The sequence below is a fragment of the Ovis canadensis genome, chromosome 7 (assembly GCF_042477335.2).
Source record: "Ovis canadensis isolate MfBH-ARS-UI-01 breed Bighorn chromosome 7, ARS-UI_OviCan_v2, whole genome shotgun sequence".
Lineage (NCBI taxonomy): Eukaryota > Metazoa > Chordata > Mammalia > Artiodactyla > Bovidae > Ovis > Ovis canadensis.
Genome location: NC_091251.1, coordinates 25,503,575 through 25,527,633, shown reverse-complemented (window position 1 = coordinate 25,527,633; position 24,059 = coordinate 25,503,575). Strand labels below are relative to the sequence as shown.

Here is a 24,059-nt window from a genome sequence, read left to right as displayed (position 1 = left end):
CTGACCTCCCAATGCAGGGGGCCCAGGTTTGATCCCCGGTCAGGGAACTAGATCCCACGTGCCCACAACAAAGATCAAAGGTCCCTCGTGCTGCAGCTAAGACCTAGCACAGCCAAATAAATAAATAAATATATTTTTTTAAAAATCCACAACAGAGTAAGGAGACAAGGCCATGGAGAGAATCAAGACCAGGCGTCTCCGCCCGGCAGTCAGACTCTGTACGCCTTTCTGTGCGTCCTTTGTTTCTGTATCTGATGCCTGATCAGCCCAACCTGCACCTGGAAGAAGATGCCCGTCCCCCAAACTCAATGCCTGTCTTGGGCAGTTCCTTCTCTTCCCAAAGGGGAAGGTCTCACCTTCTCTGGGAGGAGAATGCGTTGAAATGCCCGGCAGCCCTAGCACTGTGAGGCCCAGGGAGTGCGGAACCATCTCTCCAGGTACTGATGGAGTTGGCAGGGTGAGCCGGTGGGGGAGTGAGGAGTGGCTGCCGCTGGTGACTGCTGGACACTGCGAATCGTACAGAATCGCTTTTCTCTTTCGGTTAGCCGATTTTCAGAATCCATTTACCCAGATTATCTCCAGATCTCAAACAGAGAGAAAAGCCTCATTAATCATCAATTGGACCCCCATGGTTACATAGAATTTGTGACAATTTGTTTATCTTTGAAGGAGCTGCTAAGAAAGAGTTTAACAAGGAAAGTACTGAGGCAGGGGAGGAGAGAGTTTAACCTTTCCTGAAGGCAGGCGCTCCATTTGGCTTCCCTCTGAGTGCAGCCTGGGGGCGTGTGCAGCGTCCCTGCCACTCTTCACTGCCCCCAAGAAGGCTGAGCGCTTCCTCGTCGGTAAACTCTGGGCCAACTAGACGAGAAATCCTCAAGCTTTTCAAGCCTGGGGACCCCTTTTCAATGTCAAAATATTTTCTATACCATCCCTGCCCCCAGGTATTAGAAGCTGCCTTTTTTTTTTTTTTTTTAGTGTGGCCGATTGAGAATAAAAGCTCCTCTGAATTCGGTAAAGCTTTTAAGCAAATCACAATCACATCTATGAACACATGAAATATAGCGCTGTCTCTCTGAGTCACAGTATTCTTTCAGTCTGTAGCTGATGTTGGAGCATGTATGGATTGCAGGTCCCCTGGAGGTAGCTCTGGGCCGCCCCCCCACACCCCCACTAGGATGGGAACCCTCGGCCAGTTCTCTAAGGCTATAGAACCATGGAGTCCTAGACAGGAGGGAGCCTCGGAGGTCATTTCAGCTATTCCTACATTAATGGTTCTCTGCCTCTATGAGGAGCCCTCTGATAGGGAATCCTCAGTTCCAGGGACCCCAGGGGGTTGGCATCTGTGTAGGCCCACTTAACACCTGTCCTAGGCTGTCACTTCAGGGGCTGGGATCAAGCTACTTCCTCAAACCCCTTACCGGGCTGTCCAAGCTCTTCACCTGCCGGTGGGCATGATGTGCAGAGACATATCACCCTGGGTGTCAGTAGGTGATAGCCCATGGGAGCAAGAGAAGCAAGGGCCAGCCTTCTGGGCAACTTGTTTGACCAGAGCTGCCAAGAAGGATTTTCTCAGCTTCGCTGTCCCCAGGGCCACACCAGATATCTTTCTTCTCTGTCTTCATTGAAGGAAAGAGTCGAGAGAGGAAGTGAATGGGCAAAGCATAACATAGATGAGAGACTTTCCAGGCGGTCCAGTGGCTAGGATTCCCCACTCCCATTCAGCAGGTATGGGTTCTCTCCCCCGTCAGGGAACTAGGATCTTGCGTGCTGCACAGGGTGGCCAAAAAAAAAAGTTGAGGGAGAAGGGACAGGGGAGGGTGCTGCTTTTAAGGTAGGGGATCAGAGTTTCTCGGTCCAAGGATAGACTCAGGGGCTTCAGGACACCCTGAAATCACAGCCAAATGGTGTGCATGTGGGCATATTTCAGGGGAGAAGCTCTGTGACTTTCACTAGATTCTAAAAGCAGTCCATGAACCAAAAAACTTTGAGAAGCTCTGGCCAGAAATTTAACGTTTCCCTGACTCAGGCTTCCCACTACCCAGTTACTCAGAACTGGTGAAGTGTTACCGTGTTAGTCAAAGCCTGCAAGTGTGGAATATCAGATGCTCATTACATGATGATGGTGCAGAACTTTACAGCTTAGCGAACCTCTTCCGCCACTTCATGTAAGGCGCCTCGGTGCCAGATGCCTGGGAAGACGCTGTGATTAATGACACTGCTTTCTTTGTTCTTCCTTGCAGGGCCCAGGATGGTGCGCTCAGTGGCAGGACTCATTGTCTGCTCCCTCCTGCAAATCGTCCTCTCCCTGAACCCTGAGGACCCCAACGTGTGCAGCCACTGGGAGAGGTAAGATGTGGATTTGGATGGCCAGACGCTCCCTGGGGGTTTCACCCGGGTCTTGGCACTGCTGGGAAGCCATCCACCAAGGACCTGCAGTCCAGCTGGGGACACAGCACCATCCTGAAAGGCAGGCCAAACCCACATAGATTCTGTCTGAGACTACGGGGGTGGGGATGAGGGTGGGGGCGCTGAGTGACAGGCAGTGTAAATGAGGCAGCCTGGTAGCTGACACCTTCTTTCCTGAATTCACACTTCCAGCCACTTTACAGATGGGGAAAAAGAGTTCCAGAGGGGTTCAGTGACCAACCCCTATAAAGATGAGGAGAAGGGACTGTGGTCCAGAGGTTTTGTTCTCCGAGGCTGTGGTGCCTTCCTGGTCTCCCAGGACTGGCAGCAATGCAGCAGCTCGGATGTGTGAGCCTGGGGGTGTGGGCCGACCGGGGAAGGGCAGCTGCGTTCTGGCCTTGGCACTAGGTCCAGGGGAACAGGCCAGGGCCCTGCAGAGGACCTGACTTTGAAGCACAAGGTGAAAGTATTGATTCTGGTGAGCAGAAAGACAGTGACCGGAGACCCAATCAGGAAAAACCGAATTAAACCCTGGAATTGATTGGCCATGCTGACCAGGATGACTCTGCCACTTAGATGTTAATAAATCAAATGAATAAAATTAAGATGGGGACCCGATGAGGGAAGCGGGTGGTAGAGGAGGGCTGGTGAGGGGGAGGGGATCATGCTCCATGCCCGTGAGGGTGAATGTCCCAGCCCCACGGCAGGGAGTGTCCCCTCACCGGGGGACCTGGAGAGACTGGCTGAGGAGGCGGAGGGATGCTGTTGCCTCCAGTGACCAGGTGCTCCGTGAGGGGTCCGGCAAAGTTGAGACTGGAGTGGGAAGGCTGGAATGGAAGTGGGCGGCCCCTTTTTGGGGAAGTGGAAAGAACAGTGATGCAATCAGTGATGAGATCTTGGTTCACGCCCATCTGGAGTTTTCCATCTGTTAGCCCTGCGACTTTCGGATATCTCTGAACCACTCCCAGACTACCTCTGTCTCTTTGAAATAGGGGGCAGAATTACCCCTGCCTCACAGGCTTGTTGGATGATCAGGCTACCAGTTTCCTGAAAGGGCTTTGAGGACCACTGCTGCTGCTGCTAAGTCGCTTCAGTCGTGTCCGACTCTGTGTGACCCCATAAATGGCAGCCCACCAGGCTCCCCCGTCCCCGGGATTCTCCAGGCAAGAACACTGGAGCTCAATTATTGTCTTTTCTTGTTGATGACTCAGCTCTGCGGGGACAGTTAACATCGATCCTGCTGCACATCAGGCCCCCTGAAGAGCAGGTGAAAAGCAGAGTCTCGTGGGGTCCTCTCTGCCCAGACTTTGATCCCCTAGGTCTGGGGCAGAGCCTATGCAGATACAGTTTTATAAACTTTCCGTGACTCTGAGGGGATTCCAGGCCCTTTACCCCTCCCAGTTTGGGGGAATGTAAACCTTTTTTTTCCCCAGTGGGTGAGGGAGAAGGCAGGTGACTTCCACATTAGGCTTTGGTTTGCAGAGCTCAGTCTCAGCAGCCCTGTCTCATCCACCTTTCCCAGCTGGGGTACCATTGCTTCCTGCTGATGTCTGTGCTGTATCCTAGCTTCTGGGAGGCCTCATTCCTGTCTGCTCACCTCTGCCTGCCCAGTGCCTCCAACCTCTCCTCCAGGAAGCCTTCCCTGATGGCAGGACCCACCCTGACTTCCCTCTTCTCTGAGCACCATGTGTACCAGTGGGTCAGTTCAAACTTAAATCAAACTCTCTAATTTTCTAAATCTGCCCAAAATGAACTCCTTTGGAATGTGAAAATATTCTGATCAAAACCTGCACTGAGCAGGCATTATGGGCTGTTTGGGCCATCAGCTGAATTACTGCTTTGATAGATGAAAGAAGAGAGACTCCAGCAGCTAAAAGGAGGTCATGGGGTTCTCCAGCCTCAAGGCAGGAGGCTGTGCAGTGAGGCCCATGTCACCAGACACCCGTTCCTTCGTGGTTCTTCCAGTTGAGCTCCACTGCCAGCTGTGCACGGATGAGTCTAGTCTGTGTTATTCCAGAAACACACCCTGCCCCCCAGAGACCACTTAGGGAGAATTTCCCAGTTGGATTAGTGCTTCTGGCAGGCTCCTCCTTAATTATACCCTTCCACTGTAAAACCCAGCCGAAAGACCTCCTCTGGCGAGTAAAGCCCAGCTCTACAAGATTAATCTGGCCCCTCATTAGCATGTTGGCAAATGAGCATGTTAAACCACCCAGCCATGAAACCAGGGGCACGCACTTCACCCGGAAGCTTGGAGCTGGTTCAAGATCAGGTTGTCTGACTTCCTCGGCGTAGGGCCCCCCGGCAGAGCTGGATCTGTCCCCCATAACACTCTCCCCACCGCCTCTGTTGAGCTGATGCCCTTTCTCTGAGCACCCACTGTTCTTATCTGTGCTGGGAGGGACACCTGATCCCCTGGGTGGGGAGTCTGGTCAGCTGAATATGGTCTTGCTCCCCATTCCCTACTGTGGTCAGGGAGGAACTATCCCTCGGTGCCCGGCAAGGAGGTGAATCACTGCCAGTCGTATAATGATGATGGCCAGCATCTATTAGGCACTGATGGTATACCCATTAAGCTGTGTGGTATCTTTTGTTGAGCATCTCACCTGTGTCATGTCGCTTTACCTTCCCATCACCCTGAGAGATGCTATCATTGCCTCCCATAATCCTCGCAGTAACTGTATGAAGTCCCTGGTAATATCTATCGTCAGCTTACAGGCATGGAAATGGCGGCTTATACTAGTTAAGCATCATATCTAAGGATGTATTGCTAACAAGTGACAGAGTTGAAACTTGACCCAGAGCCCCTGCAGCCTTATCCATTTGTTCTCCTGCCCCCAAGACTCAGTAGAGATGCAGGAGCCCAGGGTCATAGACTTTCAGAGCTGGAAGGGGCTTGGGGATGTCAGGGGCAGGTGATGAGCTCAGTTTCTCCAAGCTGAATTACTGCTTTGATGGATGAACGAGGAGAGACTCCTCATGGAGGTAAACAGGTCCGGGTCATTTCCACATAGGCGTGCCTCTGACGCATATCTATCTCTAAGGCGCTGGTATAGCAGCTTGGCAGGGGCCTCCTAATATCCTCTGTGCAGCAGAGACAGAATTTCCCACCACCCCAGTCCGTGTGCATCGCTGACAGCTCCTGGCTTCCTTTTCCTGAGCTAGAGACCTTTGACATTTCTGGTGGCAGCGAGCCTGCTGGGGATCCACTTGGAGGGGCTGGCCTGCCCCAGCCCTCTTCCCTCAAATAAACTGACAGTTTCCTCAGCAAAGCAGACGGGCTTTTATAGCCTGAACCTGGCCATCTGGCCCAAGTCAGTGAGCCTTCTGGGGGAAAGCACTGAATAATACCAACTGACACAAAATTAATTCCTGAACTCTCAGCTGAGGTCCTCTCCCCTCCTGCACAGAAAGGGTGATCCTCACTTTCCACCCCGGCGTGACTGCTTTCTCATAGCATTCTTGCCAGTGCAGGCAGGTAGAAAGGCTTATTTTGGTAAAGCTGAGAGCTGCTTGCCAGTGGCTTCTACCCACTGGTCCAGTTTACAGCTAATAGACAGGTAACAAGATGCCACTTTGATCAGGAGGTCTGGGGCATGGCCTCGATGCATCCCCAGCTATATTAGAGACATAATAGAGCAGAGGGTACCTGGGTGACCTTGAGGAAGTCACTTAACCACTCTGATGCTCTGTTTTGTCATTTGTAAGATGAGGCTAACAACACCACTACCTACCTTATAAGATGAGGATTAAGAGGGCTTAGAACACTTAACATAGGACATTCAAATATGAACAGTTACTGGTACCAGCTGTATGACCTGGGCAAGCCACCTTTAAACTTTTGTTTCTTCATCTATAAAATGTGACCACTTATTTCATAACGTTGCAGCAAAGATCAGCTTCCATACATGCACTTTGAAAACCGTAAAGATCTGAACAAGCATAACGTATTTTAAAACTTGCTGGCTTTGGGCCTTCCAGAACCAAGTAGAATAAATGCAAACTTTATTCATTCTCTTAAATGAACAAATGAATTAGAACTTCAGAAGATGAGCTGAAAAGGTGAACTTCAAAAGATAGTAAGGGGTGTGTCCTGCATCTTTCCTGGGGTCAGGAAGGTTTGAAACCCTAGAGCACCCAGGGCAGAAGGAGAATGGAGTCAGGCAGGGGAGGTTGGAGCCCTGGACACTTGGCTGCGGGGCCTGGCTCCCCTGGGAAGGGAGACCCCATCTTGAATATCAGCTCCACCTCCCAAGAACTGACCTCAGCTTCCATCTCCTGTCTGGTTCTCAGCTATGCCGTGACCGTCCAAGAATCATACGCACACCCCTTTGATCAGATCTACTACACGCGCTGCACAGACATCCTCAACTGGTTCAAGTGTACCAGACATAGGTGAGTACCTCTCTCAGATAGTAGGTAGAGGGTGGGTGAGGGAAGGGAGAGGCAGCCCTCAGGCTCACCTTCCTCCAAGTTAGTGAAAAGCCCTCCTGGAAGATGGAGTCAGTGCCCCCCTGCATCCCCTTGGTACCCACTCCTGCTATTCACCCAAGAGGTGCTGCTGGGGGCTTCTTTGTAGTCAGAGCAGCTCATGGGCAGGGCAGGTGGAAAGTGCTCGAGAACGATTACCCTGGGGGGGCATCCCTCACCCAATAACAGATGGGGAGTTAGTGGAAGAATATCTCAGCTTCCTTACCCTAGGGCAGAGGGGCCAGCTCTGAGGGCTGTTCTTAAAAGATTCGTGGTCCTCAGGGGGATGGAACCCCAGGCGCCCACAGCAGTGAGCTCCTCAAAAGCACACCCTGAATGGCTGCCTTTACTTCCCTGTCTCATTTTCCATGCCCCTCCCAGTGCTTCCTGGGATCACCTAGACAAACTGCTTGCTTTTGAATCCTTGTCTCAGGGTCTGCTTCTGGGGGAACGCTAACCTCAGAGGGCTCCTGTTGGAGCAGATGCTGTCCCACACAGGGGACAGGGCTTGGAGAACAGAGTGCAGGCTAGAGTCGAGAACCTCTTGGCGCCTTAGCCAGGCTGTCTATGGGAAGAGCTCCATCTGCATGATTGCACATGGGAACCCTGCCCTCTGGTCTGCAGCCCTCCTGGAAAGTATGCTGTGCTCTCATGGCGCTGGAGAGGGGAAAGAGGAAGGAAGAGAGAACGTGTTTTGATGGATGACCCTGGGCAAGTCATTCTATTTTGGGATTCCCTGTGTACTCATCAAATATGTAATGACCCTTGCCCTACGTGGCTTCCCTGGTGACTCAGATGGTAGAGAATTCACTTGCAATGCAGGAGACCGGGATTCGATCCCTGAGTCAGGAAGATCCCCTGGAGAAGGAATTGGCTACCCAGTCTAGTTTTCCTGCCTGGAGAATCCCATGGACAGAGGAGCCTGGTGGGTCATTACATATTTGACGAGTACACAGGGAATCCCAAAATAGAATAACTTGCCCAGGGTCATCCAACAAAACACGTTCTCTCTTCCTTCCTCTTTTCTCTCCCTAGTGCCATGGGGTTGCAAAGAGTTGGACAAGACTGAGTGACTAACACTTTAATACTTGCCCTATATACCTATAGGGTCCAGTGAGGTCAGGGATATAAAAAATACTTTGAACAAAGCAGGGGAAAGTGGAGAAAACTGAGGGGTTAGTTACAGGCAAGGTAGCTTTGTTACTTAAGGGAGTGATAATTCAGCAGGTGAAGGGTCAGTGAGAAAGAGGATGCCTGGTAGGCCCGTTTCCTAGTTGCTGGGCATATGTGTTGCCTCCAGACTTCTTTTGCTTTGTCTTTGTGGGCCTGGTTGCTCCTTGATGTTCTGTAGGAATCATGTTGGGAAGAAACATGGATAGGGAAATTTTCTCTGTGCTAAAAAGCCAAAGTCCTCATTTTTTTTTGGGGGGGGGGCGGTTTGCTAGTAACTTGCTGTGAAACATTGAACATAGGTTTAATAGCTGCTTTAAAATCCTTGTCTGCTAATTTTAACATCTGGGCCATCTGAGAGTTGGTCTTCATTGATTGCCTTTTCTTTTTATAAAGGTACAATTTTCTAGTTTCTCTATGTGTCTAGTAATTTGAATTGTATTCTGGGCATTATGAATGAAAGAGACTGAATTCTCTTATGTTCTCTTATACTGTTGTTTCTGGTTGGTTGTTTTAGCAGCTAACTAATTTGGCTAAACTCAGTTTCCAAACTCTGAAAGTTCAATATTTTCAGGCTGACTGGACCATCTGTAACCTGCCCTCCACACATGCACTTCAGGGCCAGAATTTGGGGCAGAATTTTTTACAAAGAATATGGGACTTCCTCTTTGTGGTTCTCTCCTTTCTAGGGTTTTCTTTGTCACTTTCTAGTTACTGGGTTCACCCTCAGCTTGTCCTGTGATTCTTCCAACCAGTAGGCAGTGTGTCCTCTGTCTGAATTTTAGCCACCTGGAATGTTGTTGCCTGGGACCTGCCCCTGGGCTCATCTTGTCCTGTGTCCTTCCCTTCTTTCAAGTGTCTACTTCCCTCCAATATCTGCCTTTTTTCTCTCTCTAGTGCTGTTTAGGTAGGTTGTCCCTCCGCCACACACACACAGATTGCATAGTTGTTTGCAGGAAGGTGGGTCTCACAGGAACTACTCAGCCATTACTGCATCCCCTTCACCTCCCCTAATTTGCCAAGGTAGCTGCCTGTCGCCCTGGTCAAAGGCAGAGGCAGAAAGAGAAGTCCTGCTCCCTCTCTGACTCTGTCAAGCCCTGTGCCAGAGCCAGGTTTGCTCTGAGGAGTGGCTTTGTGGCACTTGGAGGCTGGAGCTGCCGTCCATCACCACTGGGGAAGGGTGAGTGAGCGGCTGCTTATTAAAATAGGCTGCATTTCTGAACATGAATTATTTTGTTAAATTATTGAGTTGCTTTGCCGCTTTCCTGATGCCCTGGAGTGTGCATGCTGACAGCTGCGCCATCCGTCTCCTTCAGTGTGGGATGGCTTGTTTGAACACAGCATCCGTCTGATAGCAGCCTGGCCTCTGGCCCCTTCTGTCTCCTGTTTGCCATCCCAACACTGGCAATCAGCAAAGATGGGCAAGCAAGAAGCAGGGGTGGGACCTCTCTCCTGGGAGCCTTTAATGATGCTGAGACTGCCTCTCCACTGGAAGGGCTTGGGGATAACCCTGTCTGGTGGGAGGCATGGACTGCATGACCTCTGAGTCAACCCTGAGTCATTCTTTATCTGGGAGGCTTATGCAACTCCTGAGATTGCCGGGAGCTGCCTTCCTGTGCCGGGGAAGTAGCTTTGCTTGGAGGCTGGCTTACCTTCCATTATGGGCTTTTGACAAAGTAGAATGACCTTAGTTTACGACATTCCCAAATATCACAGATTTCCCTGGAGTCCCACACTGTCATTTATCATAAAGTGAGTGCTGTAAGGACTGGGAGGGTCGGCCCAGCCCACACTGTCGGATTCCCTGCCCAAGTCAGCCTGACCCTCCTTATTAAAGCAGAATAAGGATATCTCCAGTGATGGGGCTCTGCTGCTCTGCCCCTGAGCAGGGGTCCCCGGGGCTGGCTCTCCTGCGGCGCTGGTGGAGAAGTAAAAGAGCTCTGGCTTCAAGTCCCGAGGACTTGGGTTGACTCTAACTTTGACCTTGGGAAGTTACTTCCTCTCTCTGGTCTTTAATACCCACTTCAAATCTCCCCATTTTGACCTTGTGTGTGAGGAAGGGGCTTTGCCTGTCTACCCAGATTTGACTCTCTCTTTAAGGACTCCCTGGTGGCTCAGCTGGTAAAGAATTTGCCTGTAATGTAGGAGATCCAGGTTCCATCCCCAGGTCAGGAAGGTCCCCTGGAGAAGGGAATGGCTACCCACTCCAGTATTCTTGCCTGGAGAATCCCATGGACAGAGGAGCCTAATGGGCTACAGTCCATGGGGACACGACTGAGTGACTAACACTTTCACCTTTGGACTCAGTCCTCACACCATACCTTCCCTTGTCTTACTGCTTCACAATGACAATCCCATAAGCCTAGCAAGCCACCCACTAGGAACTGGCTCAGGGCTCAGTTCCCACTGGGTTAAACCCAGTGGCTCTGAAATGAGAGTGACTTCCGTTTGAATCCTGGCTCTGAAACTTTTAGCTGTGTGACCTTCAGCAAGTTATTAACTTCTCACTTTTCTCATCCATAAAACAAAGGGGGAGTTTTCATAAAACAAAATAAGAAGAAAAACTCTAAGGAAGAAAAATAAATAAACAAAGGGGGGGCTACTGTCTCAGAGAGAGACTGGAATGAGATTCTGCCTGCAAGTGTCTGGCACAGGGCGGAGTCTCAACGCCCCCTGCCAGCATCAGAACTGGAATCCAGGCCTGACTCCCCGCCCAGAGCTTCTTCTCTCTGGATCTTAGCTTCTTCTGCAGAGCTGGTGTTGGTTCTGAGCCTTCCCAAGATGGCACGCAAAGCTCTTCCCCAGACGGTGTTATTTTTAGTGTGAGGGAGATTGATCTACTCTCTGGGACCCAGTCAGACTCAGGGGGTCCTTTGGCTGATTTGGCTTCGGTTCTCCAGTTGGGTGGACCAGTCCCCAAGGAGCCATCAGCAGTCATGGTTGGGGTGGTGGCAGTTCGCATAGAAACTCCTGTCCAGGTCACCCTGTGGGCTGCTCCAGCCCTGAGTCTGGAGGTTTTCAGGAGAAGCCTCCAGTTATCATCTACAATGTAACCCCCAAAGTATCTTCTACAGCCTTCTAAATATCACTGAAGGGACTGGGGAAAAATCAGCAGGTGTAGCAAACACTGCCAAGTCAGTAATACATTCTGCCTCACGATGGCCCGGATCTCACCATCGATTTTTCTTTATTGTGTTCCTTCATAGTCGAAGCTGCCATGCATTTTAAAGTCATTATTGAATGGCATCCTTGATATAGCTTAACACAAATATCATTCTAACAGAAGTGATTGATTTTCAATACTTTCAAGTGGCTTTCTCTCCTGTGCCTTAGGATCAGCTATAAGACGGCATATCGGCGTGGGCTGCGAACGATGTACCGGCGGAGATCCCAGTGCTGTCCTGGCTACTATGAGAATGGAGACTTCTGCATACGTACGTGGGGGCGGAGGTGGGAGGGGCGGGCAGGGGGACCAACTGGAAGGGAGGTAGGGCTGTCATCTAGGCCGTGGGCAGTGACCTGAGGGCTCCAGAAGTCCTTGCCTGCTGCCAGCTCTGGGGGATAATGGGTCTGGTGCAAACACCTTAGCACAAATTTGTCTATCAGATCAGCCTCCTAAGAGGGTGGATATAAGCAAATCAGTTCTAGGCTTTGATGGGATCAGGAGAGTAGTGAACTCTTCTGGAGTGGGTGCCTGAGGAGCAATGGGGAAGAAGTGCTGAGGCCTGGCACAGGGGTGCTCAAGGAGAAAAGAAGAGGTGAATGGATCCATGGATGGGGGGGAAAGAGATGCGAGGATGGATGGACCACTAGGTGGAAGAGAGGAAGCAGGGAAGGTGAAATCCTTGGATGGCAAGGTTGTAGTACCTAGAAGGAGGATGGCAAGAATAAGATTGAAAGAGGCTGGTTCCAGTAATTGGGAGGATTTCCAAAAAGGACTGGGAAATACTGAAGTTCATGAAAGATACCTGTCAACTCTTCCCCTCTTTGTCTACAGAAAACTGAAGCCTCGGTGTCCCCAGAGAGATGAGGGCTAGGTTTCTGGCAGCTGCAGGCCTGCAACACCCAGGAGCCTGCAGGTCTGGGTTCTGGGTTTGGTCTCCATCTCGCACCATATGGCTTTGGGCAAGTCACTCAACCTCTCTGGAAGAATGATTGTAGGGCCCTGTTGTCAGGCTCTCGGGGACTCTTTCCCACTCACCTCTGAACAATGGAGAGGGCCAGCATGGAGCTTTCTACTAGGTATTCGGGGTTCCCTCCACTGAAGGAGAGTGGTCAGAAAAGCTAGGAGCCCCCTGTTTAATGGCTGAGAGAAGAATCCAGCCCCAGAGCTTCTGCCTCTTAATTTGGAGAGTAAATTTCCTTGTTAGTATTCTCCTTGCATTTTGAGAGGGTAAACCAGGTTAGTACCAGACAGAGAATTTGGGCAGAGTGGGCGTATTGACGTTGGGAATGAAATGACAATTTTCCCCTACTGATGTTACATCTCCCCTAATGCTGAAGAAACTCAATCCTAATTGCATTACAGGAATGAATGAAAAATGCTCTCACAAATAGGTTCAATAATGATGGTTTCCCAGGAAAAGTACAAAGATACTCACCCAAAGCAAATCCCAAAATATTGCTTGCCAGGAGCAGGCCAGAGGACTGGGCTGGAACAAGGCCTAGGTCGACACTTCTCTTGGGAGAGGGCCACTGAGGGGACCCAGGTGTAGAAGTGAGATCAGGACTAAGGCTTTACTGCTGCTGCTCTGTCTGCCCAAAGCAGAGCGAGAGTCAGGTGTGGAGTGGGACACAGGACTCATTAAGCCCGAGCAGGATGGATGTGAGTGGCCCGTTGGTGCTCAGGGCACAGCGAAATTATAAAGGAATTTTGGTCATCAGCAAGGGCTCCGGGAATGGATAAGCACATCACCTTTCTAATTTCCATTAGTGGATGTCGGTACAGCTCTTGGAAGATGAAGATGGGGCAGAAGCAGAGTGTCCTGATTGCACAGGCTCAGCCTTGCTGACCAGGAAGGGCAGCTTATGGCCTCCCACCCTCTCCTTATGTAACAGCCAGTGACTACCTGCTGAGTCAGTGCCACAGGCCTGTCACGTCCGTGAAGCCAAGCTAGAAAAGCCACTTTCAGGTCTGGAGGCTTTTCCTAGGAGGGCACCACAGAGTTTCAGCAGTGAGATGGGGTATTGCGCATGCTGGGTGATGGCTCCGAGAGGCAAAAGTCACACAGCCTGGGTGTGCATCTCAGCTCTGCCGCTCCCGGCATCTTCCTCTTTATCCTCCTTATCACTGTCTTCAGGCTGCACACCCCATGTCAGGCACCATTCTGATCACTTTGCATACATTGAGGCATCAGCTCCTCACAACAGCCCTCTGGGGTAGCTACCCTTAGTTCTCCCATTTTACAAATGGAGAAACTGAGTCACAGGGCCATTAAGTAACACGACCAAGATCACACAGCTAGAAAGTGATAGGATTTGAATCTAGGCTGTCTGGCTCGAGTCTTCTCTGAGCCACTCTGGACGTGCTGTTTCTCTTCAGGATTTAAGATGGCCCCTCTCAGAACCTCAGTTTCCACTCATGCAAAATGGGAATAGTAATACGTTTGCCACCAGGCATAGTGCAGGGTAGGGGCTTACATGTCACCTCCCCACTTCCTGGTTTTGGGTCTTAACATTTTCGTGAGTCTCGACCTTTAATTTCTCAGAAGTCCACTGATCTTCTCACTGGGCAAATGCATATCACATAGATAAAGCTACGTGCACACACAACCCTTTGTACACAATTTCAGAGAGTTCATGGATTCCCTTGAAACCGTGATGGGGTCCTCTGGGCTGTAGTGAAGAGTTTCTGCCATATGCTTGTGTTTATCCACTCCGCTTATGTTTGTTGCTTCCCATTATGAAAATGCTGGGGAATGTAGACACCAAGGAGTGACGGTTGTTGCCTTGGGGAGCCTGCCGCCTGGTGGGAGGAGGCGGTCTGGTTCATGAGTATGTGCAACAGAGTGTTGTCCATGCCTTGACAGGCATCTCAGGAAAGCAGGGTGTATCAAGGAGTTAAGAGGAGAGGCTGTCTTTTTTAGCCACACCCACTTGTTGAGCATTAATGAGAAATCAGCTGTAGACGAGGAAGGCATCACAGGGCGTTTCAACACAGTATTTATTAAATGGCTACATTATCCTGCCTTGCAAACATGTTAACTGATGGGGCCTGATCAAGGGAAATGGGTTTGGACTAGTGAGAGAGAAAGAGAGAGCGAGAGTAGGGGGAATTTCCTTGGTGGTCCAGTGGTTAAGACGCTGTGCTCCCAATGCAGGGGGCATAGGTTCAATCCCTCGTCAGGGAACTGGATTCCACAGGCCACAATTAAGAGTTCGCACGCCTTAACTAAAGATTCTGCATGCCACAATGAAAATCAAAGGTCCTGTGTGCTGCAACTAAGACCTGGCACAGTCAAAAATATAAATAAAAGTAAATATTATTTTTAAAAAGTGTGGTGGGTCATGGGAGTAAGGGAAGAGGTTCATGAAGCAAGTAGACCCTGAGGTGAGGTCATAAGAGGAAGTTTCTAGGGAAGAGTACAAAAATGATTGCAAACAAATATTATCTAGACTGAAAATGGGAGAATTTCACAGCCAGAAGGAAACTCTAAGATCGTGGAAGTCAATCTGATCACAATACAGATGGGACAGTAAGGTCCAGAGTGAAGAAGGGACTTTTCCGAGGTTCCCAAATCACAACCAGGGCAGGGCTAGGACTTGAACCTGGGTCCACAGACTCGATCTAGAGCCTTTGATGCTGCCCACTCTACCTACTTCAAGTTCATCCCTGTATCTTCCTGGGGGCCAGTTCGGTGCTGGGGCACTTGTAATTTATGTGCTGACCGACACTGGGGGGATGGAGTGCAGAGAGGGATGTCCATGGAGGTGATTTTAGAATGAACGGGAAACAAGGAATGAGGAGCAGGTTACAGGGCCGAGAGTTACCAAGCACCAGAGTCTGGGTGGCTTAAACATTCTGGAGTTTGTGCGAGCTGAGTGTGTGCCCAGTCATGTCTGACTCTTTTCGACCACACAGACCATAACCCTCCAGGCTCCCCTGTCCATGGGACTTCCCAGGCAAGAATCCTGGAGTGGGTTTCCATGCCCTCCTCCGGGGGATCTTCCCGACCCAGGAATCAAATCTGTGTCTCTTGCATCTCCTGCATCGGCAGGCGGATTCTTTACCACTTTGCCACCTGGGAAGCCTGTTCTGGAGGTTAGAAGTCCAAAGTCAGGCCATCAGGGTGTCCCTTCTGGGGGACCATCTGTGGGCAAAGGTCTGTTCCAGGCCTCTCTCCTGGCTTCTGGGAGTCCTTGGCTTGTGGCTCCGTAACTCTGTTCTTCACATGACTTTCTTCTCCTTGTGCATGTCTCTAAATTGCCCCACTTAAAGGACACTAGTCATATTGGATTAGGGTACAGCCTGATGACCTCATTTTAGCATGATTACCTCTGTGAGATCCTGTCTGCAAATAAGGTCTCATTCTGTGTTGCCAGGAATTAGGACTTCAATAGATGGATTTTAGCAGGACACGATTCAACCCATGACAGGCGGGTGTTAGCCACTACCTGGACTCTGTTCCTGCTTGTTGTGATGGGAGAAAAGGGAGAGGGAACCAGCCAGTCCCCTGTGGGTTCTGTCACCTTTCCACAAAGAGTGGAGGCCCCAAGGTCTGGGAACTTGTGAGAGGAAGAATTAGTAGTGAGAGGGTGCAGGGTGGGCCAGGATGCGGGGTGCTAGAAGAGAAGCCCGTAAAGCTGGGAGCATTCAGGAGCTAAGGCCTTGTAGTCCCTGAAACTCTACTCCTCCCTCTCCACCCCTTGGAGGCCAGAAAACCTCCAAGCTCACCAAAGCCTGGGGGGAACCCATCTGACGCCAGAGTCTTTGGGACCCTATACAAGAACATTGCCTGTGATCGGGAAGGGGCAGGGGGATATTGACTTCCCTCCAAAACCACCTTCCTGGAGCCTGTTTCTCGGCAGGTGCTAGGACACCACTTACTTGGGAGCGGCAGCCTTAGCTGATTCTGCCACCGATTTGCTGCGCAACCTTGGGCAAGTTCCTTTGCCTCTCTGCACCTTCTGTGGCACAGGATGGATCACGCCTGTGTGTGGATGGAGGAAAGACGAAAGGATAAATGAGTGTCCTGGAAAGCATGACGCTTGGTGCAAATGCAGGTTGGCCTATTTTTCTCCTTTTTGTACCATTTCCTCTGGCCCAGAACTGCCATAGTCATCCCAGAGCCCTTGGCAGTCTTTCTAGAACCACCTGCACCAGAGCTACCCACTCCCTCCCATTATCTAGAGACAGCTGAGTCCTGGCCACTCTGGGTTGTCCAGGTATCAAATATTTCCTGAAGATCATTGAGTACGAGCACATTTCCTTCTTTCTCCTTTCTTGCAAGATAGGGCAGTGGGCATTTTAGGAAGCTCTGTTCTTTGAAAATATTGGCCCATATCAGACTTGATGAGCTGGGTTATGCTGCAGTAACAAACAGCACCCAAATCCCAGTGGCTTAAAACAATGAAGTTCTATGTCTTATTCACATTACATGTCCATTGAGGGCCAGCTGGGGCCTGCTCCTTGAAAACATCACCCCAGGACCCAGGCTGATGGAGCAGTCACCCTCTGTGATGTTGCTGGTTGATTTGACAGAGAGTAGAGGGCTTTGGCTGGAGAAGGCAATGGAACCCCACTCCAGTACTCTTGCCTGGAAAATCCCATGGATGGAGGAGCCTGGTGGGCTGCAGTCCATGGGGTTGCTAAGAGTCGGACAGGACTGAGTGACTTCACTTTCACTTTTCACTTTCATGCATTGGAGAAGGAAATGGCAACCCACGCCAGTGTTCTTGCCTAGAGAATCCCAGGGACGGGGGCGGGCTGCCGTCTATGGGGTCGCACAGAGTTGGACACGACTGAAGCGACTTAGCAGCAGCAGCAGCAGAGGGCTTTGGCATGGGCTTCCCCAGTGGCTTAGCAATAATGAATCCGCCTGCCAATGCAGGAGACACAGGTTCAAGCCCTGGGTTGGGAAGATCCCCTGGAGAAGAAAATGGCAATCCATTCCAGTGTCCTTGCCTTGAGAATCCCATGGACAGAGGAGCCTGGCAGGCTACAGTCCATAGGGTTGCAAAGAGCTGGTCAGGACTTAGTGACTAAACAACAACAAAGAGGGCTCAGGCAGACCTTGAAGTCAGAGGGCCAGAGGTATTTAGTGAGTAGACTCAATCCTTATCACAGGCGCCACATAGATGCCATGGTAATCACAATGCTTTACCGATCCCTTGATATCCTAATCTCAGAATCACCCGGAACGTTTGTTACCATGCATACCCCTGGGTCCCAGCCTCAGAGGCTCAGATTCAGAAAACCTGGAGTGGGGCTGGGGAATTTGCATTTCTAACAAGTTCCCAGGTGATGCTCACACCGCTATAATGGGACCCACTCTTTGAAAACCACTGGTGTTAGTTACGCTAAGGCATGATTGCTGTGCTGACCTCATCTTTTGGTAAATTGCAAAGAGCCTAGCTGGTTCTCAACAGGTGCGTCCCCTTGATATTTAGGGCTTCTTCGGATGGGAGAAGAGCACGTCTCAGAGTACCCAGCGAGGAGGGAGTTTCTCTACACAACCCCCATGTCTTTCATGTCCCCTTGGTCAGAGTCTCCCCAAGAGGGAAGTAACCCCCTACTCCCAAACTTCCAGACTGTGTAGTGAAGCCCTTTCAGTGGCCACTGGGAATGCCAAAGCCTCCCCCTCGCTGTGTGGATTTCATCCAGATCCAGAAGTGGAGGGATCAGCCAGAAGTTCTGGGTATGTGGCTGATGGGCTGAGCTCACTGAGGGGTGCTCAGCATACTTGGGTAACCTGGTTGAACTGTCCCGAAAAGACGGACCACCCAGGCCCAATGGGGTCAGTCTGTGTGGGTGACTGAGGGGGAGAAACCCACAGCAGAGATCCAGGAGGTTGGGTGCCAGGAGGGAGCCCGAGGGGTGCAGAAGTCTTACTCCAGTAAACTCATGGCATTTTTTAAAGCGGGTTGTTTTTTTAACGTTTTGAATATTTACTTATTTGTTTGTTTGTGGCTGCGTTGGGTCTTATTTGCAGCACGTGGGATCCTTCATTGCAGCTCATGGGCTCCAGGGCACACAGGCTCAGTAGCTGCGTTGAGGGCGGGGGGTGGGGGCTTGGTTGCCCGTGGCAGGTGCAAATCTTAGTTTCTCCAACCAAGGATTGAACCCGAGTCCTGTTGCTTTGGAAGGTGGATTCTTAACCACTGCACCACCAGGGAAGTCCCTCCTCGTATCATTTTGGGATTTAGGTACCTCATATTTACTGTTTGCACAGTCAGCTGTCGTTTACCTTGAAATTTAACTCCCGTTGACTTCTTTGCTGCCATCTCTTCTTGCCTCTCACTTCTTCCTTCTTGGTTCAGCTTTGTTGTTCTTGAAGGGTCTTTGTGTGTGTGGGTGTTTTCCCAGAAGGGTCTACGAAGTGATTGGCTCTAATGTTCTAACTTGTCTGAAGATGCCATTATTTTTGCCGTCACTCTTGGTGGGTGGTTTCCTGCGGATGAAGTTCCAGGTTCTCAGTCATTTTCCTTCGGTGGTCTGAGGATGTTTTTCTGTTGTGCTCTGGACTTGGTCATTGCAGCGCTCTGTGGTTTCCCTAGATTGTGTCTGGGTGTGAAGTTACTTTTATTAATACTGTTGGCTCCTCAGAGGTATACATCTTCCTCAAGCTAAAGAGTCATGTCCTTTATCAGTTCTGGAAAGTTCCCAGGCATATCTCTTCAAATATCTCCTTTCCTTCATCCTTCCGGTTCTCTCCTTTTGGAGCTCCCACGTGTTGGACTCTCTCACTGCAGCCTTTGTCTCTCCTAAGCTCTAATTTTTCATCTCTATCTCTCCAGGCTGTATCTTGGCCATTTTCCTCCGATCCATTTGTCAAATCCTTTCATTCTGCTCATTAACCTGTCTTTTGAGGTCTTAATTCCAATGACAACATGTTTCATTTCTAGTTCCTCTTTTTTTTTTTTTAAGATCTGCCTGTTTCCTTCCTGTAGTGTCCTATTCTTTCATTATAAATTCTAACCCTTCTTTTATTGCTTTAATTATTTTAAGCATACTCCTTCTGTAGTCTCTTTAAATAGTTCTCTCTTGAGCTGTTAGTCCTATTAGATCAAGTCCTTAGGATATCAGTTCTCCTGTTTGTGGAGGTAGCTGATTCTCCCTGATCATGTGTTGTTTCCTCACATAGGTTGTAATTATTTATTTATTTTTTTCTATGAACCTTTTTGCCTTTTTTTCCCTTCCCCATGTCCTGGGTTGTACAAGAGCCCCACACACTAGTTTCGCGTTCACTTATTAGGCACACTAATGGTTTTCACTGACTCAAGACCAGCCTTTGCACTGATAATTTGGTTTGAGATTACAGTGTGTGGTGAAGGCTTAGAGTCTTTTCCCCGCTTAAAAAAAAATTGTGAAATTCACATAACATAAACTATTTTGAAGTATTCAATTTAACGGCATTTAGTGCTTTCACCGTGTTGTATAACCATCGCTTCTATCTAGTTCTGAAACTTTTTCGCCACTCCTGAAGAGACCCTGTACCCATTAAGTGGTCACTCCCCAGTCCCCGCTCCTGTTTTTTGCTTCTTGGGGGAGACATTTCTCCTCATCCCGAATCCTTGTTTCTTTCCTAGGCTGGTTAGGCAGCATTTTCAAGCATCCCATCCTTGGAGCTGGCAGCTCCCAAGGCCCAGTCTGCCTGTGTGGGTGTTAACCACCATGCTCCCAGCCTGGGCTGAGGACTAGGGGTAGCAGCTAGCCTGGGCGGACGTTCCCTGGGCTACCTTAGCTTCAGCACCTGACTTTCTGCAACTCATATATTCCCCCTACCCTTTTCTCACACTTAGGGGTTTATCTTTCTCTTATTAGAGTTCAGGTATATATTTAAAAAATATTTTCATGATGTTTGGGAGGCATTTTTGTAGCAGGGGATGCCTACCTTAGCGCTTTTTACCTTGTCACTGGAACTGCCCCTGTTTTATAGTGAGTGGCAGAATCAGGGGCTTTATAATCAGACCCTGTGACATTTAAGATTGCCAACTTCCAACAACGTAATAAAACAGTAGTATAACCTCTGGTGGTTTGCCCAGCCTTTCCCATACAGAGTGTCACTTGGTGTTCCCAGGCTGGAGAGGTGAGTGTTATTGTTACTGCCCTTGTTACAGTGAGGCTTCTCTGGTGGCTCAGTGGTGAGGAACCCACTTGCCAAGGCAGGAGACGCAGGTTCGATCCCTGGGTTGGGAAGATCCCCTGGCGGAGGAAATGGCAACCCACTCCAGTATTATTGCCTGAGAAGTCCATGGACAGAGGAGCCTGGCGAGCTATAGTCCATGGAGTTGCAAGAGTCAGACACGACTTATACATTGAACAAATGCCTGCCCGCCCTGTGCAGCAGAGGGAACTTCAGCTGAGTGAGGCCACGTGATGCACCCACATGCACAAGTGCAGCCCAGGGTTTGAGATCAGCTTCCAATCCTGTGCTTTCCCTTCCTGCAGTGGGTTTTCTCTTGGCAGGAGGGACCTATGGCCAGGAGAGGAAAGTGGGTTGAGATAAGAGGGCAGGTGGAGAGGTGTATAGGGAGAGAAAGGGACTAAGGGTAAACTGGTTTGATCTTAAAATTTTGCTAAATGGGTCTGATAGGTGCCAGGATCAGGGTAGTGAGTGGGGGATGTCTGTGTGTGTGTGTGTGCGTGTGTGTGCATGTGTACACAGAGCTGTGGGCTCTGTCTGAAACACATCAATACTAGGCGAAGTAATTCTCTGCTGATCCTCTGAGAGGCTCCCCAGGGAATCCTGCCTGCCGCCATCACCAGGAACAGTGCTGATGCTGCTCCCTGGGGTCACCAACCCCTGGTGCTGAGCTTTGCTGCCTAGAACAGCATTCATCTTTCCATTTGTCCATCTATCTACCAACATTTACTCGATACCTGTGCCCTGAGGGCACTACAGAGTCCTGGGAATAGAGAGATGAATAAGAAGCATGTGGTCTAGTGGGAAAAAATGGTTATGTATGTGTGTGTGCATTAAACTTTTCAAAAGTTCCAGCACAGTATAATCACACTGTAAATAAGCAGGCAAAGACACAGAGGGTGTCACCAGGCTGCTGGAGGGGAAAGAATGGCTATCACACTGCCCCAGCAGGTCCTCGATGAGTGGCCAAAGCCAGTGCAGCCATGAGCATCTCCTGCCTCTGTGGGCGTAGAGCACTGATTTAGGATGCCTGGAGCGGCTGATTCGCACTGACCCAACTTATACAATACTGATGCCTAACCCTGCTGCCAAACAACTCGGGTGGAGGGAGAAACAAGTACCAAAGATGTGCTATTGTTCACCTGTCAGTGCTTTTCAGGCCCTCAGTAAATAACTGTTGAATGAGTGAATTCATGGTCCGGGCACCCCAAGGCCCAGCAGATTCTCTGGACACTCATCTTGTTAGCACCTGGGTTCCTCGTTTTCTGATGCCTCATTTTCTGACCTGGTAGTTTGGGAGGTTTGGAAGCCACGCGGTGGTTGGTTCCATATGCTGGGTCCCCTCGGTCACTCTGTCGCACTGGGTGTGACGCTGCTGCCCCGTCCATCTCTCCCACTCAAAAGTGAGTTCCCCAAGCAGAAGAATCATGTCTTCTACTCCATGGGCTACACACAGGACCTGGCACTTAGTACTGAATAATTATTGAATGAGTGACCAACAGAATGAATGGATGAAAGAGAATTCATTCTATTTCCTACCCCCAATACTGACAGACCTCTTAGGAAGAAGCAAACAATTCTCTCGGGGGAATCCAAGGCCAGGGGGGTCAAAGAAGATTCTCTGAAGGAGGTCAGTTTTGAGCTGAGCCTGAAAGATGAGCAGGAACTTGGGAGGAGGACAAGAGATGGGCTAGGAGTATGAGTTTTGAAGCCTTTCGTGCCGTGCCGAGACTATTTCACCTCTCTATCTTGGTTTTCTCATCTGTAAAATGAGGCAGAGCTGTGTTAAGTGCCTACCCTTTGGGCTGTCGTGGGGGTTAAATGAGTTACCACAAAGAGAGCATTTAGGCAAGGGCCTGGCACACAGTAAGAGCTCAGTAAATGTTAGCTACTGCTCTTTGTATTATTTCTGTGAGAGGGAGCATTCTCTGGAGAGGGGACAGCCGGAGCAGAGATGGAAGGGCACAGGATCAGCACACTCCCAGCAGGAGCACAGGCAAAAAAGTGGCGGGAGAAGGGGCCAGGGTGAGGCGGGTCTGGACCCTCAGCTCTGCACTGGGCGGACTGGACAATTTCAGGAGGTCACTGAAGCAGCCAGCGACATGTTCACCGTGGTGTCCCGCAGCAGCAGTGTGAAGAGCCATGGGAAGGGAATAAAGCCAGGTTAGGAGGTGTGTGCAGGGGCAGTGAGCTGTGGCTGTGCCCCCGACCTTGGTCCTCAGACACAGGAGATCTGGGGTCGGGCAGGCTGTGTTCTGCTGGCTTAGGCCTAAGCTTCCCTGCCAGGCGCCCCCTCCCTCCCCTGCCCCCACCTGTACCAAGTTCCATCAGGGTCTTTTGTGCTGATGCAGCCGTGGAAGAATGTAGGTGCTGCTTCTGAATTATCAGCTGCAGCTGTAATTAAACCTCTGCTGTCCAGACTGGGCAGCCTCTGAGGTGAAGCCTTTATTGGTGTCAGAGTAGTTGGGCATTTATTTAAGTCCCCTTCCTGGTGTCCTGGGCCGTGTGAAGCCTGTGAAATAGCAAACCTGTCCCCAGGCTAACTCCCCACTTCTCTCTGGAAACTGCTTCAAGGTTCCCACTTTCCATCTTCTGAATTCCCTCGACATCTACAGGATCCCACCTCTGACTTCCTTCCGGTCCTTGCTGGGAGCTGGCTGCTTTTCTGAGGTTCACACTGTGCGCTAAACCCCAGGGCCTGGCCTCGGCTGACTCTGACCCATTGCTCCCATGCGGCCTCCTTGCTCTTTCTCCTCGTGTCCTTGCCTCGGCACACAGGGAGCCCTGTTTACTGCTCCCTCTGCCCCTGGGTACCACGTGGCTCACTCCCCATTTCACCCAGTGTTTTCTCACATGCCGTATTATCAGAGTCTTTCTGACCCCATGTATGAAATAGCGGTTCCTTCCAGGACATCTTTCTGTAGGCCTTTATCCTGGTTTTTTTTTTTTTTTTTTTGGTGGTTTTTTGAAATATAGTTGACTTACAATGTTGTGTCAGTTTCAGCTGTACAGTTAAGTGATAGAGTTATCCATCCATACATATTTCTATCTTTTCAGATTCTTTTTCCTTATAGTTATCACAAAATACTGAGTATAATAATTCCCAAGGATATATAGTAGGTCCTTATTGGTTGTCTATTTTATACACGGGCTTCCTTGATAGCTCAGTTGGTAAAGAATCTGCCTGCAATGCAGGAGACCCTGGTTCGATTTCTGGGTCAGGAAGATCCCCTGGAGAAAGGAGAGGCTCCCCACTCCAGTATTCTTGGGCTTCCCTTGTGGCTCAGCTGGTAAAGAATCCTCCTGTAATGCAGAAGACCTGGGCTCAATCCCCGGGTTGGGAAGATCCCCTGGAGAAGGGAAAGGCCACCCACTCCAGTATTCTGGCCTGGAGAATCCCATGGACTCTATAGTCCGTGGGGTCTCAAAGAGTCAGTATATGTATTTTAAATATAGTAGTGTATATCTCTTAATCCCGAACTCCTAGCTTGTCTCTCCTCGCCCCTTTCTCTTTTGGTAACCACAAGTTTGTTTTCTATGTCTGTGGGTCTGTTTCTGTATAAATTGATTTGTATCATTTTTTTCAGATTCCACGTATAAACAATATCATGATATTTGTCTTTCTCTGTCTGAGTACACTTAGTCTGATAATTTCTAGGTCCATCCACGTCGCTGCAAATGGTGTTACTTCACTTTTTCTTTCAGCTG

General features: G+C 49.9%; 1 protein-coding gene across 20 annotated transcripts in view; it reads left to right on the top strand.

Annotated features, from left to right (window-relative positions):
* The window catches only part of MEGF11 (multiple EGF like domains 11), a 391,832-nt gene that overhangs the window by 131,606 nt on the left and 236,167 nt on the right, over positions 1-24,059 (top strand). For all 20 annotated transcript variants that reach the window (XR_011258066.1, XM_069595447.1, XM_069595455.1 and 17 more), the window contains 3 exons: positions 2,241-2,346; positions 6,700-6,801; positions 11,380-11,480. Coding sequence is in view for 19 of the 20 variants with exons in the window: in XM_069595453.1 (XP_069451554.1) it covers positions 2,241-2,346; positions 6,700-6,801; positions 11,380-11,480 (309 nt within the window). In the remaining variant the exon portion in view is untranslated. The remainder of the gene's footprint in view (positions 1-2,240; positions 2,347-6,699; positions 6,802-11,379; positions 11,481-24,059) is intronic.